The sequence below is a fragment of the Apodemus sylvaticus genome, chromosome 5 (genome assembly GCF_947179515.1).
Source record: "Apodemus sylvaticus chromosome 5, mApoSyl1.1, whole genome shotgun sequence".
NCBI classification, from domain to species: Eukaryota; Metazoa; Chordata; class Mammalia; order Rodentia; family Muridae; genus Apodemus; species Apodemus sylvaticus.
This window is the reverse complement of record NC_067476.1, coordinates 12,823,223-12,843,455: the sequence shown is the minus strand read 5'-3', so window position 1 is coordinate 12,843,455 and position 20,233 is coordinate 12,823,223. Positions and strand designations below refer to the sequence as shown.

General features: G+C 50.6%; 1 protein-coding gene across 2 annotated transcripts in view; it reads left to right on the top strand.

Annotated features, from left to right (window-relative positions):
* The window catches only part of Mvb12b (multivesicular body subunit 12B), a 155,949-nt gene that overhangs the window by 48,627 nt on the left and 87,089 nt on the right, over positions 1 to 20,233 (top strand). For both annotated transcript variants that reach the window (XM_052182243.1, XM_052182244.1), the window contains exons 4-6: positions 3,075 to 3,171; positions 9,901 to 10,030; positions 12,576 to 12,698. In XM_052182243.1, coding sequence (XP_052038203.1) covers positions 3,075 to 3,171; positions 9,901 to 10,030; positions 12,576 to 12,698 — 350 coding nt within the window. The remainder of the gene's footprint in view (positions 1 to 3,074; positions 3,172 to 9,900; positions 10,031 to 12,575; positions 12,699 to 20,233) is intronic.

The following is a 20,233-nucleotide window of genomic DNA, read 5'->3' as shown; positions in this document are numbered from 1 at the left end:
GGGATCAAATTTTGGGGAATGACAGAGCCCACTTGCCAGCCCTAAGTGAGGCAGGAGCCAGGCACATCCCCACCGGTGGTGGCTGCCTGTCTGTCCTGGTATAGTCAGAGCACAGGCTTGGCAGAGCACGATTTTACAACCATCTGGGAGAGTGTAGGATCTCCAGAGCAGGCCAAGTCTTAATTAGGTGACTTGAGACTCCCATCATAGGAGTTTGGGGAGCTTCCTTTGAATCCTGAATTCCTTTCCCCCAATCAGGCCATTAATATGGAAACCTGGCTGGAGAGTGACACCGCTTCCTGGGAAGGACTGAGAGTAATTGCACTTTTCATGCCCCGCACTTTCTGTGTTACCTGTAATAATAATGTGCATAGATTAGGTAGGGAGGATGTTAAACAGAAGGATTTATGAACATTTGAATATTAAGTTGGTTATCTGTGGCTACCTTAAATGCAAAGTTGTCAAAAATAATTACAGTATACTAGCAAATACTGGCTACCAGAGACAATATAAATACCCTGAGTCAGTGTATGCCGGGCTCCTGGTATGAATCATGTGCTCAGCAAGGATCGGGAATACGTTCTTCATATTTATGAGGAGGAAATGAAAGAGAGCACAAGTGGGGGAGGGGAACCAGGAAAATTAATGGTGTTGTAAGCCTATGATATATAAAAAAGGTGGGGGTAGGAGGACCCTGCAGACTGGCAGCCCCGTGGAAGAGGGCCACACCCTCGGGCCGCAGGAAGCTTCCATAGGGCAGCCTCCCATTTTGTATGTGTGGAAGGCTTTCCCAGCACTTGTAAAGCGGCCACACCACCAATGCTCTGCTTTGAGGATTAAGGCATTTTTTTCAAGAGTGCAGAGGGTGAGGTGGCTAAGTGGTTGCAGTTGACTTCATGGAATACAGCGTGTCCAGCCGAAGACGGTCAAGCACGATACTGATGAATGCCCAGCCATCTACAGGACACCGGAGCATGCCCAGTTGTTAATTTCTCAGTGCAGGAAGCAGTGATAACGTGGAAGAGCAGCAGCCTGGGCAGGGCGGAGGGGAAGGGGGGAGGGGGGAGGGGGAGGAGAGGGGGGGAGGGGAGAGGAGGATAGTCAATGAGACGGCTGCTCCAGAGGGCAGCTGCTGCTTCCACGGTTCCCAGCTGGGCCCGGCCTGCATGTGTAGTTAGGGGTCTATTCCACATCAGGGAGGCCCACTCCCCACATGCCACACCTCAGTGCATACTGTCTTCCTGAGCCCTGGCCACCTGAGCACCGTTGGCAAGCACACGGACGCTGAGAGAGATGGACAGATGTCTGATGGTACAGGCACGGATGTGCTGGCCACAGGCTGCACCTGCCACTCTGGCTTCCGAATTTCAACTTGAGGCATATTTAACTTACAGGCCATAAGAACTAATAAGGAACTTTGGTGATGTGGTTTCCATTTGAGAAAGTCTGAGTCAGTTTCTGATTGCTAGCACCCCACACTGTTGAAAATTTTGCCACAAACATTAATGTTTTTAGCCAATCATTATTGAGTGCCTACTGTGTGCCAAGGACTCTGCCAGCTTGGGTGGGAAGAAGGAACATCATTTCAGTTCCTATTTAGTGGTGGCAGCCAGGAGCCATCGTGCAGTTTCTTAGAGATGTCTTTCAAGGTGACAGGTAGGTAGCCAGCTGCTTTATGAGGCCTCTCTAGTCACTGTTCTACTGCTGCGGAGAGCGCCACAGTCAGGGCGTCACTGTCAACATGGCAGGGAGCACAGCAGCACACATGGGGCTGTGTCAGTAGTTACAGCCTCATCCCCAACTCAGACAGAGAGATTAGTCCCAGCAAGGGCTTTTGACACCTCAAAGGCCACCCTCAGTGACACACTTTCTCCAAGGCCACACCTCCTAATCCTTTTCCAATAGTGTCACTTCCTGATGACTATGTATTCGGATATGTGAGCCAGTGGAGGCCATTCTGACTCAGTTCACTGCAGTGTCCACTTATAAACTGATGGGAAGTTAAAAGGGTCTTAAAGAGAGAGTGTCTGGCTTAATTCAGAAAGCAAATATTCCCTGGGTGGATTTCAGAGATGCCTGTGATATAAAGATGGAAGTGGAGCCAGGGTTCCCCAAGCCCAGAAATGAAGTTAGGTCCATCTCTAAGTAACAGGGGAACACTGGCCTGAGAGGTTCCTGGGACGACAGAGCCTGGGCTGACCTTAGATGTTAGTCCAGGACTGCAGACAAGGAAAATAAGCATGCATCCAAGCTGGGCTTGCGGGGACACTGTGCTTCTGTAAAGTGGGCACATTGCTGGAATCCTAACAGGAGAGATTTGGGCCAGGAACCCATTATTCTTGCCTTAACTGGCTCTGATGAGGCTGAGATGACTCTGAAGGCATGAATGTAATCTCCACAGCAGCCCTCATGTTTAAGATGTGGGGCAGATTTCTTAAGGGCTGTTTCTAGCTTGAAGTGAAGGCTACAAAGGCTGGCGTGCTTGCAAAGAATTCTCTCTTGCAATTATAGAATGGTGCACCACCAACCATCTTCAAAAGATGTCTTTATGGAAAGTGTGCACTGCGGACCCCTCTGCAGCACTAGATAGCAGCTCTTATGAGCTCCCCTAGCCAGCTCTCTCAGAAGGCGTGGAGTGGGAGGTGGCCAGGCTGGTATTCAGTTAGTTTATGATCCTTGGGATTTTGTAAAATGTATCTTGTAGCTGAAACTGCCAGTCTGTGACTGGCAACCCCTTGGGTGTGTGGTCAGACCTTGTTCAGTTCACATGTAGTTCCTCTCTTGCAAGCATGCCAGAAGCGCCTCTATTTAAAGCGCTCTGACCCTGAGAAGTGGTGGGGTCCAGGGATGTGCGCACACCTGCCCTCGGCTGAATGGCTTTGAGGTTCCACAGATGAAATCTCCTTTCTGAGGTACACTAGAGTCCCTGGTAAATGCTACTATCATCTTCTCCAATTAACCTGCAGGGGTAAAGCTGCAGCAGCCATGGTGTTAATCATACTTCTTGGAGCCAGAACCGCAAGCAGACTGAGGCAGGCTCCCATTCACAATGTGTCTTTTCTGTCCTTCCCCAGAGCCACCTGGGGAATGTGCTGGTGGACATGAAGCTCATCGACGTCAAGGACACCTTGCCAGTGGGCTTCATTCCCATCCAGGAGACCGTGGACACGCGTGAGTCGGCACCTCGCACCTTGCCCTGGGAGCCTCCTCCAGGCGGGGGTGGGGGGGGGTGGGGGGGCTGCACTTGATTCTCTGTCTGAAGAGTGTGTGGGTCCTTGCCTGCAAGTGTGCAGTCTTAGATTGATGCCTCCTCACTCATGGACAGAGCAGTGAATCTAGGGACAGTTGGTTTGCCCTCAGCTGGTGTTAAAGTCAAGCTTAGCATAAGACCCTGAAGCAAGAGGGAAGGAGAGGGGAGATCACAGGATGCCCTGGGGCTGCAAGAAACAGCTCTGTGCCTGGTCTGGGGCTCACAGAGTGAACCAGAGGCAGGACCCAGAAAGACTTCAAGTCAGAGCATGCAAGACCTAAATTGGAGCGAGATGTGGTGGCTCATACCTGTAATCACAACACTTGGGAGGAGATGGGGGGCAGGAAAATCAGGATTTAAGGTCATCCTTCACTACATAGACGTTCTGAGCCTGGCGTACATGAGACCCTGTCTAGTCAAAGAACAAAAGAACAACAGCAACAACTAAACCAAAACAAAACAAAATAAAACAAATCTGTTTAAATTAGACCAGACGTTCCAACCACTGAGCAACATTGCACTGAGCTAAGCTGCAGGGAACTGTGGGAAATGGAGAAGCTGCTTCAGGATCCTGCAGTGCTGTGGGCTCTGATCCTGGAGTGCTGGGAGCTGAGGTCTCTGAGGGCTGGGGCTGTGGTCCTGGAGTGCTGATTGTTATAGCAGGGCTGGTAAGATAGTATCAGGAAGCCTGTGTATCTGAGCTTCTTCACTTGGGTGCACATGAACTTGCTTAATTTGTGATTGCTTGTAGCCAGTCTTTGCTACTTTGTGGATTCTTTTCCTGACCTTTATCTCAGTCTCCCTATTTCACCCTGCCACTAGAGAGAAAGAAGGAGAGAAGAAAGGCAGACAGACAGACAGACAGACAGACAGACACACACACACACAGAGAGAGAGAGAGAGAGAGAGAGAGAGAGAGAGAGAGAGAGAGATCCCTGCATCTAATTTCTTTCCTTTTGTTTCTTTGACGATGGCCGCTAACAAACCACAACCAATCACCGTGAAGGACCACCAGCCACCAGCCCTGCTTCTAGGGGTCCTAGCATTTATTATACACCCTCTGAAAAGTTCCCAGAATTTTAAATGTCATACAATCATAGAAACTATAATCAGCTGGGAAAACCATTCCTCTCCTACAGCACAAGGCAAATCATGAATCAGATCCCTAAACCTGGGATTAAAACTAAAGCACAGAATGCAGGGCTCTCTCTAACTGCAGGACTCCCTGCAGGTCAGCTGCTCCCTTGCAGGATACGTGCCCAGACAGCTGTGGGGCTGCCCAGCTCCTCAGTGCAGGTGGAACCCAGGCGGACTGTGTCCTGAGCGATCTTTCATTCTGGTGTTCCCTGAGTACCTAGCTAAGCTGACTGCTTGGTCACAGGAGCAAAGATGGTGGCGACCTCAGAACACAGGGCTCCCTTTAACGGCAGGGCTCCCTGCAGGTCAGATGCTCCCTTGCAGGATATGTGCCCAGCATGTAATAAGGATATATGCTCCACTATGTTCATAGCAGCCTATTTATAACAGCCAGAAGCTGGAAAGAACCCAGATATCCCTCAACAGAATAGATACAGAAAATGTGGTATATTTATACTATGGAATACTACTCAGCTATCAAAAACAATGAATTCATGAAATTCTTAGGCAAATGGGTGGAACTGGAGAATGTCATCTTGAGTGAGGTAACCCAGTCACAAAAGAACACACATGGTATGCACTCACTGATAAGTGGATATTAGCTCAGAAGCTTGGAATACCCAGGAAACAATTCACATATCAAATGATGCCCAAGAAGGAAGGAAGGAGAGGCCCCTGGTCCTGGAAAGGCTCAGTGCAGCAGTGTAGGGGATACCAGGACAGGGAAGTGGGAGGAGGGGGGAACAGGGGGAGGGAAGTGGGCTTTAAGGGACTTTTGGGGAGGGGGGATCCTGGAAAGGGGAAATCATTTGAAATATAAATAAAGAATATATCAAATTTAAAAAAAACTAAAACTCATTCTTATAATATTTCTGTTATTTTCTAAGAAACCAAAACTCCAAAATTGTCACTACAATTACTCATGAACCCACTCCACAGCAGCGGGACAGGGAGTAAGAAAACAGAGATCCTCATCTATGAGATTCCTTTATGGAATTCTGTACCCCGTTCTTGGTCATTATTTATATTATGTGTGTGATTTTTTTTCAACTTTCCACGGTGTGAACATTTCAGGACCAGCACTTGCTTGCCATTTTCACACTGAGCAGCCTCTGTGTCTCCTCAGCCGCCCGCGGCGAGGGCAGTGGCTCCACACTGTCTGATTCTGTTGCTCACTGGGCTGGGTCCTAGCAAAATGTCATGGTGCTGGCCAGCCACCTTAGAAGGGGGTCTCAGCTGAAGGAGAGCTGGCCTCTGGGTGTGTCTGGGTGGCGGGGGATTGTCCTGATTGTTAACTGACTGAGCCCACGGTGGATGGTGCCTTCCCTGGGCAGGAAGTCCTGGGCTGCCTGAGGCGCCCAGGGAGGAAGCAGGGATATGTTTGTTTCTCTCTGCTCTTGACAGATGTTGGGGCATGACTAGCTGCTTGAGTTTCTGCCTTGGTTTCCCCTCAGTGGTGGACTCTAACCTGGAATTGTAAGCCAAATAAACCCATTCTTCCTCAGGTTGCCTTTGGCCAGGGTGTTTTATCCTAGCAACAAATACGAGGGCACTGATATCTGCTATGTTTTATGTAAAGCCCCATGTGAAATGCTGTAGCCTCATGATGTCACTTTACCTTGGGAGACCTTGGTAGAGATGGGTGTTAGGCCTGTTTTAATATGAGAAATATAAGGCACAGTGACTACAGCTTAGCCAAAAGCAAGAACACACCCATATACACATACATACACATGCATGCACACACACATGCACATATGTACCCACAGACACTTATGCATACACCTGAAAATGCATGCACACATACACATATGTGCATAAATACACATGGTTACATACATGCATATACATATACATGCATGTACATAGTCATGCATATATACACACATGTACATGCACACAGGTACATATACACAGGTATACATACACATACATACATATACATGTAGCTGCACACACATGCACATGCACATGCACAACATATATATATGCACATGCATATACATATGCATACACAAACACACAGATACACACATACTAAGCACCTTGCACATCTAGATTTTATGTATCTATGTAGCGGGGTTTGTTTTAATCATTTATTAAGATACAACTTCAATACCATGTAATTCACCCATTACAGTACACAGTCCATGGTGCCTGCCACCGCAGTCCTTTTGTCGCCACATGGAGACATTGCTTCCCAGCCCTCACTTCCCTGCCCCCACTGGGACTTTCTGCATAGCCCTGCCTGTTTCTAGTAATTCCTACACACATGTCATGTCAGGCTGGGGAAAGGACCCAGTGGATCAAGTGCTTGCTGCACAAACAAGAAGGCCTGAGTCTGGATCCCAGTGGGAAACCGAGAGAAGGGCCCTGCCTGCCTTTGATTCCTCTGGGGTCCAACCTGGACTCTAGTTCCTGTGCCCTAGTAGACAGCCTGGCTCTGCTGCTTGTGCTTGTAGAACCCCAAGCAGCCCCCCTGCCTCAGTTTACCCATTTGTCAGGTGAGAAGTATGCTCCCTGCCTTCTAATTTTGCTGGAGCACCCTGGTCCCATGCTTCTGCTACTTCTCTTGTTTCTTGAGGACAAGACGGCAGGCCCGGCCCATCACTGGCTCATCCCAGGCCCCACAGGGCCACACAGGGGCTTGTGAGCTGAACAAGTTCTGTCAGGATGGGCTTTACCGCTACGTGGACATCTCTCAGCCTTATGGTCACTTTGTTTGTTCAGCCCTGCTGTACTGGTGCTCTGCCTTTTACTTTGTTTTACTGTTTAAACTGTATTTCCTTTATAGTTTGCTACTTATTAGCAAGCCTGTGCGCTTTTGTAAATGTCTGCTTGCTAGTTTTGCCTCTTCTTAGGTGAGGTCTCTGCTTACAAATTAAAATCACCTTGTTGATTTGCATCCAACCATGGTCTGTTTTCTCCCTAAGTATTTCAACGTTTTTATATTTCCTTGATGTTCATTTTTGACAGCTGACTGATGTGTAATGTCTTTTGTATGGATGTCTGGCACAGACACAAAGGATTTCCTATTCTGAATTTTCTGTCTGTTGAGCTCATCCAGACAGGAGGTCCTGTTGTGGGAAACCAGTCCCCATGTTTGCACTAGGTGCTGCCCAGTGGGTCCTGTGCCCTGCATCATGGTGTAAGCTCTTCCAGTCAAGGACCATTTCTCAAAGGCTTCCCAAGGAACCAAGAGCCTCATGGTCAGCCCAGTGTCTCCTGAGAGTACTTAAAGCTTTGATTTCATGAAGTCAGCCAAAAGGATGAGACTCCTGTAATTAATTTAAAATATAGCCTGCTGCAGTCCATACAGCACTTAAATACTGGAAGACTGTTTGTTTTAGTAAAGTGTTGTGTGCTCTCCCTGTGTTCATTAGCATGACTGAACACATTTCTATTGACTATGTATAATATGTTTACTTAAAATGAGGCCTGCTTAGGCGTGTGGAATGAACGAGTGCATCCGGTTTTCACCGGGCTGGCTGCAGTGGAGGCATGGAGCCCAGTGGGGCAAAAGCGGGCCCAATACCTGCCCTGAGGTTTACCGCCCTGAAGGTCTCTAGTGTGGCCCCTCAGGGCCTGACCTTGGGAGCTGATGGTGGTAGGTTAGGTTGCTTCTGCACCCCATTCTTCTGATGCTGTCGCTGCCTCAGGATGATGTTTGCCATGTGGATTAGAGAGATTTCTACCGCTTGACGGTGCCATGCGGTCCTCTGCTTTCACTTCTGGGAAAGAACTCGTGGGACTGGGGCATTTCAGCGTGGCCTTTTAAAAAGACATCTCCCTTTTCCTAAAACCTAGCAAGTGCCCAATAGTGCTCTGATTCTACAGGCCCATAGGACCCCCCTCCTGCCTGCCTGCCTGCAACAAGACGGTGCCTCTGGCTTTTCTTTATCGAGCACTTACTGTGTGCCTAGAACTGCCCAAGAAACCACATTACCACACAGCATTTACCTGAATTGCTCTGGAGCGGGCCTCCACTGGACAGGTCCCTTGTGCAGATGGCAAAGCTGAGACCCAGAGGGTTTAAGTGTGACTTCTGAGGTGCCAGTGCCAGCAGTGGCAGATCTAGAACATCTAACACAGGTGGAGCTAGGGGAGGTCGCACACACCTGTGATTCCAGTACTCGTGAGGCTGAGACAAGAGGACGAGGAGTTTGAGGCTGATCGAGGCTACATACAAACAAAACTCTACGGGTAACAGAATAGAAAGAGTCTCCCCGGGGAAGAGCCCTTCCAGTTGGTTATCCAGTGACAAGTGGTAGGCCCTCAAACTGCGTGCACACAAGAAACATTATAGAGACTGAGCAGGAATGGGGAAATGATATAATTATGTTTTAATTTCAAAAATGGTAAAAAAAAAATTTACAAAAAAAACCACAAATCCAACTGAAAGTTTTATGGATTGTTGATAAAAATTCAGAACCACAAATGAGTTGATGGGCACTGTCACCAGTTGCTGGAGCACCAGCCATTGTGCCCAGACTGAACAAGTGGCCACACAGAGCCACATGCGGGCTCTCCTTCCAGTCCACAGCCTGCCTCAGGGGCTCAGAGAATTGATGAAGCAAAGCTACATCTTAGACAGAAGGATATGAACTCATCAGTGCAGAAGGAGTGGCACAACAGGAGATTGCTGTTTTGAAACCTAGAACTGATGCGTAGCTCATAGCCAAGAGCGTCCTTAAAAGCCACAGGCAGAGCAGTGCCCAGGAGGGCGGGCCCAGGTCGGCAGTAGGCCAAAGCTCGCCAGCCCTGATATGCTCCTGGACGAGGGCGCAACAGCTGGGCCTTTTGTTTCTGTTTTTTGTTGTTTTGTATTTTTTTTCCTGCCTTTCTCTGCCACAAAGGAAGGGGGCATATAGAGGGGCTTATAGAGTAAAAGGAGCCAAAGACACCTGACAGCCCACTCCAGAGCGCACACCTCTGGATGTAAATCCAGACAGTGGGCATCATGGCGCAATCAGACAAAGGGGCTGGGCAGGGCATGGCGCATTGATGGAGGAACTTGAATTTCAGACCATGGATGAGTTCAGGAGTTTCCTTGTTGTTGGTAGAAGTGGCAGGGACATGGCAGCCTTGGTGGGGCAACATGGCATAGAGTTGGGAATTTGTACCCTATGTCCAGGAAAGGTAAAGGTGTATGGAGACTGGACCAGAGCGCTGACCAGGAGCAGGTGGTCCTACCTACAGGTCTCACTCCATGTTTGAAGACTTCTATATTAAAAAATGGAAAAGAAAGGGGCCTTCCAGTGGGAGGCTGTGGCCTGAGGGACGTGGCGGCAGCTTAGAGTCTTGGCCAGCGCCTCTAGAACCAGGCCCTGGGTGCAGGGCAGAGTGACTGGTGTACTCAGCTGTCATTACCTGTCCTTGGGGGCTTCACAAAGGGCAGGGGGTGGGGCTTAGCCCCTCAGCCAGGTGACAAGGTGGCCCTCCCCTTCTGCATCCCTGAAGGGAGAGGAGGGGCATCTCCACCAGTCTCACACCTTTCTGTATCCTTTCCTTAGAGGAGGTGGTCTTTAGGAAGAAGCGGCTATGCATTAAGTTTATTCCCCGGGATTCAACCGAAGCTGCCATTTGTGACATTCGCATCATGGGCCGGACCAAGCAGGCACCTCCCCAGTACACGTTTATAGGGTAAGTCTCAGCAGTGTTCCACACCTGCTCTCTCCTCCCCTGAGAGTGGCTGAGGCGCTCGTGGGACCAAGACTGAGAAATCAGCATGGCTCAAGGCTCAGCTGTGCTCTGTGCTGGTGTTCACCACAGACTCCACCTCAGCCTACGTCAGCTTACCCTGACATACCTCACGCTAGGGTCTGCTCTTCCCCGTGGGGTCACCTTTCAGGCCCCTCCGAGTTCTGCCCCGAGGCCACTGTGGGCCTCAGCTCCTCATGCCGCTTATCAACCTAGGCCATTTTATAGCCAACCTGTTTGCGCCACTGGACAGATTGTGGGGGGGGGGGGAGAGTAAGGGAGGAAGGGAGAGGGGCCCTGCCCTCACGGAGAGGCTGCTCTGCAGGGAGAGGTGAACACTGAGCAAGAAGATGAGCAAGGCTGTCTCTGACAGTGACGGGAGGTGACTAATCCACGGCCTGTTAGTTGCTCGGTTAAGATACTAGGCAGGGTTACTGAGCAAAGATCTCCGAATGAAGAGAACCAGCTCTGAGGAGAAGGCTGACCTGGGCGGGTGGAGGGGAGTGCGTGCGGCACATCCTGGGAAGAGAGGCCACCTGTGGACACACTAGGGCAAGTGCTGGGCCACCGGGTCCTAGTCCCCTGCAGCCTTGGCAGTGGTCAGGGCCTGGCCCAAAGCTGCCCCATAAGCTCCGAGTGCAGATCCCAGAACTTCATTTTGGGCTCCCATGAGACTGAGTGACAGGAAGCCCCACCCCGTGTGGCTTACTCCAGGGGAAGCGTTTGTTGGCTGACGCAGCAGCCAGGCTTGAACTGGCAGAAGTAGGAACTCAAAAGGATGAGAATACCTCATTTCCTGCCCCTCAGTCCTCTGGTGGGACCCTACTTGATACCTGTTCCTCCAGGGAGGCATGACGCTGCCCTTCCTTTGCAGCCGCCCTTCAGCGGGTGCAGAGATCAGATGTCTGCCTTCCTGAGCCTCCCATCACAGTTCTAGAATTCAGGGTCCTGGAAGCCCTTCCTGGTTACTGCTGCCCCGGAAGGGCCATTCCCTCACTGATCAGCCTGAGCTGGAGTAAGGACCAGTGTAGTGGAGCCCAAGGAAGAACAGTGAAGGGGGCTGGCTGTGTCAAAAAGAGCTGGGAGGTAGGTGGGGCTGGGCGGGGCTGGGCGGGGCTGATGCGTGCTGCACTCTGTGGGTTGAGACTGGGCTCTCCCAGCTCAGGCCGGTCAGCCCTTGCTGCTGTGTATTCACAAACTCTCAGGACAATGAACATACTTTTTCTTCTAAATATTTATTTATTTTATGTATATGAGTACACTGCAGCTGTCTTCAGACACACCAGCAGAGAGCATCAGATCCCATTACAGATGGTTGTGAGCCACCATGTGGTTGCTGGGATTTGAACTCAGGACCTCTGGAAGAGCAGTCAGTGCTCTTAACTGCTGAGCCATCTCTCCAGCCCCCAACTACCACACTTTTAGAGCATACTTAGATCTACTGTTTACATCTCTCATTACAATTCTCTTTTAAAAGGATGCAGTTCTGTTTTAAACAATTCTGAAGAACTGATTTCATTGGTATTTATCTTAATATATAAAACTAGAATTTTCTTCCTTGATAATATTTTTTAATTGCTAAAGTACAATTTTTATTTCATCTTGGGCCTAGTATCCTCTCCTAGAGGAAACATGATTTTTAAGTAAGAGAAATAAATAAGTTGAGAATTTAGAACCAAAGTCACTTAATCCAGGTGCCACATGATGAAGGTCTGCACTTGCCCTGTGGGAAGCAGATAGCTCAGATAGGAAGGACACAGGCTGCACTGAAGTGGGCAGGCATCCTGAGGCCTGGTGGAGGTGGGCAGGCTTGGTGATGCCGTAGTTGGTCTCCCTCTTCTGATGAGGCAAGGTCAGGTTGGAAAGAGCCCCCAGCCTACACACAGGACCCACAGAAAATGTCTTTTATTTTTGGAAGAGATGCTGTTCCTCAGCTTCTGGTCCCAGAGACACAGTTCTGGGGCTTCAGGGAGGGCCTCTGCGCAGCAGAAGTGTCCTGTTTATTGCCGAGGGTGAGCTTGCCTCATCACATCAGGGTACAGTGCTGGGCACAGCCACAGTGGCTGTCACCCCACATGCGGCATGCATCTTCTCTCTGTTGTGCTGGTTTGTGAGCTGTGAGCCTCCAGTTTGATGGTTTGCGACCATTTTTCCCAACGGGCCTTGGCATGGCATTTAGTGATTCCTAGCTATGAGGGGCCAAGTCTTGACAAAGCAAAGGGTGCTTACAAGCCAGCAAGCAAGGCAGGGCAACCAGAGCGGGCAGGCCAGCGTGCTCCGTGGTGAAGATGGTCATGTCACAACGGCTTGCCTCCGAGGCACGGCTGCACTCCTGCTAGGCTCTGGTGCAGCACCCAGGGCATGAAGGCAGGAGATGGGGCCTCCTCGGGGTTTGCGGCAGCTCACCAGTGTGGTAGCCATTGGCTCAGTGGCTCAGGTCAGGGCCCCAAGCTCAGCAGTACAGTGAGGTTTTTCTTCTCTTCTACAGGGAACTGAACAGCATGGGCATCTGGTATCGAATGGGCAGAGTGCCAAGAAACCATGACTCCTCTCAGCCCACCACGCCCTCCCAGTCATCAGCCGCTTCCACCCCAGCCCCAAACCTTCCCAGGTGAGGTTTTGTTGGGATCTTACCAAGCACTTACTTGGTCTTAGGTCTGCCAAGCCATGCAACAACTTAGAAAACACCCACTTAAACATCTGCTAAAATAGTGCAAAGTATAGCTGAAAATTTGCCAAGGTCTGAACTTGGGCCTTAGAAAGTCATGGTTAGAAATCCATGAGTTCCACTGTGTAGAGGATACTCTGTAGTCTATATTGTGTGTATGCTACAGGTTTGTAACACAACAGGAGGTGCTGCTGGCTGAGCCAGGCATGGTAGTGCTCACCCTTAATCCCACACTCAGGAGGTAGAAGCGGGCAGATCTCTGTGAGTTCCTTGCCAGCCTGGTCAACACAGAGAGTCCAGGCTAGCCAAGGACCTTAGTGAGACCCTGTCTCAAAAACCAAACCAAATAAAACCAAACAAATAGGCAGACAACTGGCTTGCCAGTCAAATGGATGTGTGTCAGCCAGGTGGTCAGGGCCCAAGGGCAGAAATCCCTTTCTGCTCTGCCAGCAACTCCTCTGACACCCAGCAGGCTGGGTCAGCCATCCCCAAAAGCACTCCTTAGAAGTGAGTTTTCAGAACATCACATTCATTATAATAATCATTCATTCCAGGGAGTCCCTGGTGACCAGCACAGCCGCTCTGCAGCTGACTGCACTGGTGCTGGTGGGGTAACCTGTCTATACTCTGCATAGTAGCAGTTGAGGAGAGAGTCCCACGAATAAGAAACAGGGCATCCCTGAGGAAACTGATAGGGACACGGCAATAATGAATTAAGTCTGAGAGATTGCAAAGCTAATGGGAGGAGGTATGGCAGATGGTTTGCTGGGGGTTGAGGTGACTTGAGACCACATGGAAGAACTCTCCACAGGAAGAGTTGAGTGTTTGTCTTTAGCAGGTCAGAATGGGTGCCAAGGCAGCCCCTCCCCCTCCCCATGGAGCAGCCGCCCTCAAGAGGCTGCTCCGCCCTCTGCAAGTTGTCCCTCCAGGCTGAGCATCCACTCTCTGGGTAGAGGCTACCTTAGTGACCCCAGGCCAAGGACTCTGTCTTTTGGACTCTGTGCAGGCCACCCAGTCCTCCCAGTGACAGACTCCCACACCAGGAGCAGTCTTTAATTAAAGGTGAGCAGTTGAGTCTGTCTCTGCTCAGGAGGGTGGGGCTGGGTACGCCTTCCTTCCTCACTGACTGGTAATGCTATCGTAGCTCTGTCCTAGACCAGTGCTCAGGGCCACCTACCATTTCAGGTCCTCTCCTGTGCGGGCTGGGGGCAGCTCAGGCTCTGGCTCACGGTCAGCCCGAGTTTGGATTAACTGCAGAGGCTGCTGAGCCTTTGGGGCTCAGTTGCCTTGAACAAATAGAATCAGTCCCCCAAGACATGTGGTCTGGGAGAGCCCAGAAATGGGCATCACCTCAGGCTGGTGCTAATTCCTGTCACATGGAATGAAGCCATTCTTATTTGTTTTCGATTGCTGTGGAAAAACACAGACCAAAAGCAACCCCAGGGAAAACAGTTTACTTGGCTTATTCATCCCAGTCACCGTCCATATTTGAAGGAAGACAGAGCAGAAACTGAAGCAGAGGCCATGGAGCAGTGTTCTTTTCCCATGGCTGCTCAGCCTGCCTTCTTCGGGCACCCAGGACCGCCTACCCAGGGCAGCACCATCCCAGGAGCTGGGCCTCCACACAGGCCGATCCCATGGAGGCATTTTGTCAATTGAGGCTCTTTTCTTTCCTTATTGACCCTAGCTTAGTTTGAGTTGACAAAAAACTTAAGTACAGGGCTCCTACTGTCCCAGAGGAGACAGGGAGAGTGCTTGTTCTGAGCTTGCCAGTCACAGGAGAGCCAGGTCACCTACTATCACAGCAGGTGTCACAGCAGGCACCAGGAGAGAGTCCCCAGACGCTGGGAGCTGGTGGGGTTGGAAGGTGGCACAACCCAGCAGAGTGCTTGTAAGACTTACGCATTTTATGACCTTGGTGCAGTTTATGGTTTACAATGGCTGCAAGGAAATTGGATCAGTTCTGTTTTCCTTGCCAAATAAAACAAATGTCAAAATAGTCAATATAAAATGTATTCTAATCTGGCTGAGTTAAGCTTTCGGGAGGAGCACCTCCTATATGCAAATGCCTGTGTGTCTCCCAGTTCTCTCTGTGGCTGTGTGTCCGTTACAGGCAGTGTGCATGCTGTGGGAACCTCTTAAGTCATCTGGGTTTGCTGGTTTTATTTTTTGTGGGTGGATGTGGATTTTATTCTTTTCCTATTCAGCATCTTTGATTTTTAAAGAAAAGAATCGGTAGTTACTTACTTGAATTTTCCATTAAAGACAGGAAGAGTTGGGTGCAATTTTTTTTTTTAACTTTTTTCTTCCTTGAGATGCTGGGTCTCTGTAAGAGACAGTAAAGAGTGACAACTTTAAGGTAACATGATGACCGGATCCCCCCATAGACTGCACCCCCCCCCCCACACACACACACAGTGACCTTCTGTCGCCCAGCTCCAGGCCCCAGAGATAGGTCAGATGTGTACCCGGCACCCCCCACATACCCCATTCCTGTTTTCTTCTGGGTCTGAGCCTCCCTTGAGTCTGGTTGCCTTGCGCAGGTCACTAGGGGAGCCCCTCTCACACTGGCTGGGCAGTTCCCCGTGAAGTGTGAAGCACATGCCTCTCCAGCAGCGAGGACCCCATGTCCTGCCCCCAGAAGACTCCCCATCCCTGAGCACTGCAGAGTTTTCAATCACAGGGCAGTTAGTGCTTGTGGGAAATTGGCAGAATATAGAATATAATGGGCAAGCAAAGCCCGTTTCCAGTGAGGAAATTCTCATAACCTTTTGTTACATTTCCTTCGAGCTCCTTCCCCTGTGTACTTTTATATAGGTGACATCATCGCATATATAGCAAGTTTGTAATTTTCCCATGGAGCCTTAAACCGCAAACATCAGGAACACTTTCCTGGTCTTTGTGTGGGGACACCTGATCCGAGCACCAAAGCTTAGCTGCCAGGAGCGTGGTGATGGGGTGCCCTCTACTGGCCAGCTAGGAGGTGGCAGGAGGCTTACTGGGTGGGAGGCAGCCGGGCCTGGGAGTCAGGCACAAAAGCAAAGGACACGAAGGACACGAAGGACACGTGCTCTGCCAGCACTTGGATTTAAGCATTCCCAGCAGCTTTCTGGAGAGCTGTCCTTTCCAACTTTACTTTAGACAAAAGGGGCATTTGCTGACCTTTTCACGGGTGACAGGCCGTCACCTTTGTCATCTTTCCCAGGAGCAGGCTGTTCCCACCTGGGCCTCCCCACTGCTACTGAGGCATTCATGGTGAAAGTTGATCTGGAGCCCTCCTCCTCGCCTTCCTGCGTGGAGCTCTCTGGGCAGGCAGGTGCTCACTCCGATGTCCAGCAGGTTGGATACTGAGTTCAATGGAGTGTGTCAGAAGCCACGTAAGATGGCCAGCCAGAACTCACCCTCTGTCCAGTGAGCCCTGGTTTCACCCACAAGCCTCTGCGTAGGTCTCTGGTCTTGTCCCAGACCTGGAGCCTGTATCTCCCTCCATGCAGTGGGCATCCATCCCCTGCCCACTAGTTTCTCTCATTATCCAGTAGGATGGGGTGCCTGAGGGCTGAGGGCTTACCTATCTCCCCGCCCCTCTTCTGGGCTGGCCTCAGCTAAGTGGGCCAGCCTTAAAAGGGAGAGGGTTCTGTTTTGTTCAGGGCTACCACCTGGGAGCATGTGTACCAATAATGGAATTGTCTTCCAATAGAGCACCCCATACCCTCTCACATGAGGACACAGGTGACCACAGAGCACCCATGCCCCCTCACACTTGGGGACACAGGTGTGACTCTGCTGGGATGGAGAGCTTCTGCAGCTGCCTGTGCTCAGATTTGAACAGCCCCAAGAGTTCCGGTTGTGAGAGTGCCAGGAGGCCCAAGTGGATGAACGAATGCCCCTGGGTTGCTTGGTGTAGATCTTGGCAGACTGCTGACCCCAGATTGTGAGCAGTAGACTCAGAAGCTTGGTAAGAGTCAGAGTTGTGCTTATCAACCCCACAGATGGCAGTCACTAGGGAGAGTGGATGCCAAAGGGTAGGATTGATCCAGTCGATACAACTCCATAGCCACAGCACTATGGGGACCAGGACCTCTCAAAGGTCACATGGTATGCAGTACAGGACCAAATCCAGGAGGCCTGACCCAGAGGGTGTGTGTGTGTGTCTGTCTGTCTGTCTGTGTCAGTATGTGTCTGTTTGTGTGTGTCTGTGTATGTCTGTGTCTTGGTGTATGTGTCTCTGTGTGTGCCTGTATGGGTGTCTGTGTGTCTCAAAAGTCCTGATCAATCTTTGGCCATATTTCTTCCCAACCACTCTCTGGTGTAGTTGAAAGGTTTCAGCCCACAGGGCCACCGTGCCATCACTGTCACAGTGGCTGCCACAGTGAGTCATGGCAGAACCCCTGCAGCCTCACCCCTGCCCCGGCTCTGGAGCCCAGGCCTGGCCTCTCCTCTATCAGCTAGCTGCTGGTCCTCTCTTGGGAGTGGTGGAAGGCATAGTGGTTTCAATCGCAAAGTTCTGTGTGTCTGTGTGTGTGTATGTATGTATGTATGTGTGTGTGTGTGTGTGTGTGTGTGTGTACAGAGGGGCAACTGGCTCCCGAGAGCTAAATGGCTGGCCAGCAGAGAGGAGGCACAGCACTTGTGAATGAAGGGGAAGGGAAAAACTAACATAGGCTGATATTGCAAGGCTGCAGATTTGGGAGTCAACAGTTTTCTTTTTGAGACTGGGTCTCTCTCGCTCTAGCTCTGGAACCTAACTTGTTATGTAGACCAAAGATCCACCTGCCTCCCCAGTGCTAGGATTAGAGTGTGCACCTCCCCAGGTACACATTCCTTTTTGAAAACAAAAGAACAAAACTTCACAAACATAGATTAAGTGGCTTGAAGGAGCTACTGCTCCAGGTTAGCCGGAACCGTCCCTCAGATGCTCAGATGTTGAAGGCGTGGCCGCCAGTGAGCGTTGGGGCTGAGACTGTCAGTGTGTGTATAACTAGACCATGATGGTGCTGAGTTAATCAGTAACTAATTTACTGATGGATTTAGTCAGATGATAGGAAAATGTTAGACACTGGAAAGGTGGGGCTCAGTGGGAGGAAGGAGTCTCTCTCTCTCTCTCTCTCTCTCCACTTTGAGGTGAGAAACTTTATTCAGTTGCATGCTTCCCTCCACCCCACACTGGTCCCCAGAGCAGCAGAGCTGGCCCGTGAGAGCCTTGCCCCTGCGACCCCATGAGACAATCCTTCCCTCTCTAGCACTCTTTACCAGGTGTGTTGTCCCAGTAGTGAAAGGAGCCAGGACCTCAGACCTCTTCCTAGGCCTTAATCAGGAAATGTCTCATCAACCTCCTCCCCTGACCTAGTGTAGTTCCCAGTTGCTGTGATAAAACACCCTGACAAATACAGCGTCACCTCAGTGGGAAGACACAGCAGCCGGAGCTCAGGGGAGCCGGTCACGTCCACAGCCAGGGACAGAGAGCTGTGCACGCCCCATGCTTGTGCTCAGCTTGTGCTCAGCTTGCTTCTGCTCTCAGATCTCCTGCTAGGATCTAGATCTAATGCATCCACCCACTTTTAGGCTGGGTCTTGTAACATCAATTAACATACTCCAGGTAATTCTCCATGAATATGCCCATAGGCCAATCTAATTTAGACAGCTCTTCACTGAGATGCTCCTCCCGTCTAGATTGTGTCAAGCTGACAAATTAAGACCAAGCATCAAACACCCTTTCTTAGAAATTCATGTCAGTAGTGCTCAGAGTGAGTGTTGGCCAATGGGGCCTGCTCCAGATTGCATAGGCACTGCCTCTTCCTCTCAATGCTAGTGGTAGTTAGTGACAGAGGTCCTGGTTGGAGGAAAGTTGCCACCAAGGTATATCTCTGAGGCGGGTACAGACAGGTCTTGCCCAATGCCCAGGCCTCAGTGGTGCTGGCACCTTGTCTCAGACCAGTGTTGGCACATGTGTAAGCAACAGTTACTGTGTGACCTCAGAATACTGGACATACTAATACAGTTTATTTTGGTGGCTGAGGGCAACCTAGAAACTGGAACACATGCACACAGTTGGCTGTGCTCTGCCCTACACGGTTTGGTTACAGCATCTTCCCTCCCTCCAGGTGCAGTGAGCTAGGAACCATTCCCAGGTGTCAGGTGAGCTTGCCTCTCTCTGGCCTGGTGTTTGGGGCTGTCCCAGTGACTTGTGAGCTACCAGAAAGTTGTCAGTCACAGTTTCCAAAGTATGTTTCTCAGTGACAGACATAATTGTACTTAACTTTTTACATGGATATCAATCTGTGACAGATCCTCTGGAAAATGGGGCATTTTGGTGGCAGAAGATCTGTCACACACACTTAGTCTTCCTCCCAGGATTCAGTCACAGCTTTTGCATGTCGGTGCCAGGTTTTGAGAACATAGATCCTGCTGACCTCAAAAGTGGTTCATCATTCGGGTCCCAGGGCTGTCATCTAAAAGGTTAACCGCCTTTCCTGCAGGAGACAGGAAATCACACCCCTCCTCTCATTGCTGTCACATCCCTTGTCACAGCCCGTGAGCTGTATGCCATCTTGCCTGCCCGATCCTGCCTCCCTGCTGGACCCAGGGCCCAGTTCTGCTGACTCATTAAATGTTCTGGTTGACTAGCCAAGTAGGCCTCACGGAGCTGAACCCTCAGCTCAGCTCGGTAGCGGGATCCCCAGGACAGCCTTGAGCCCTCCTCCTGCCCCCTGGCAGTCCTCAGTTACAGGGTGTCTTTGTACCACAGATGTAGCCCCCACTTCACCTGCTGAGGCAGGAGTGGAGCAGGAGGCCTACACGGCTGAGGCCAGCTGTCTTCCTCTTTCTGTCGTGGCATGAGCTTCCTATTTTTCATGGTAGACGAGTACTGCAGGCCTTAGCCTGTGAGAGTGCCTGGCAGATTCTGCTCTGGCAGAGGAAGGCTCTGCTCAGGCTTGGGGTGAGATGCTGCCAGGTTCATCATTTCCTGAAGGATCTATGAATCCTGCCTCCTGGTGGGATTGGAGACAAGGCTGAGAGCTGGTTCCAAGGAGAATTGTTCCTCCCTGCTAATAGCGAGTGGGCTGTAGCATGGTGAGTCGTTCTTCCATGGTGAGCCACAGGTAATTCAGAGGCGGTGGGCACTCTGCCCTGATCCTGTCAAGAGAGCTTGGGGCTCAACACCCCAAAAGTTTGATTTTCTTTCCTTCACATGAAACCCACCTGAATTTTGCTTAATAAGATGTTTTTTAAGGTGTAGAGCTTTTTACTCAAGGCACACAGACCTTTGCTGTGAGGTTTGAAACCACTATGCCTTCCACCACTCCCAAGAAAGGACCAGCAGCTGACAGAGGAGAGGCCAGGCCTGGGCTCCAGAGCTGGGGCAGGGGTGAGGCTGCGGGGGTTCTGCCATGACTCACTGTGGCAGCCACTGTGAGAGTGAATACTCACCTGTGAATGCTAGCCTCTTCCCTCCTTAAGAGTTAAGCTGGACATGGTTG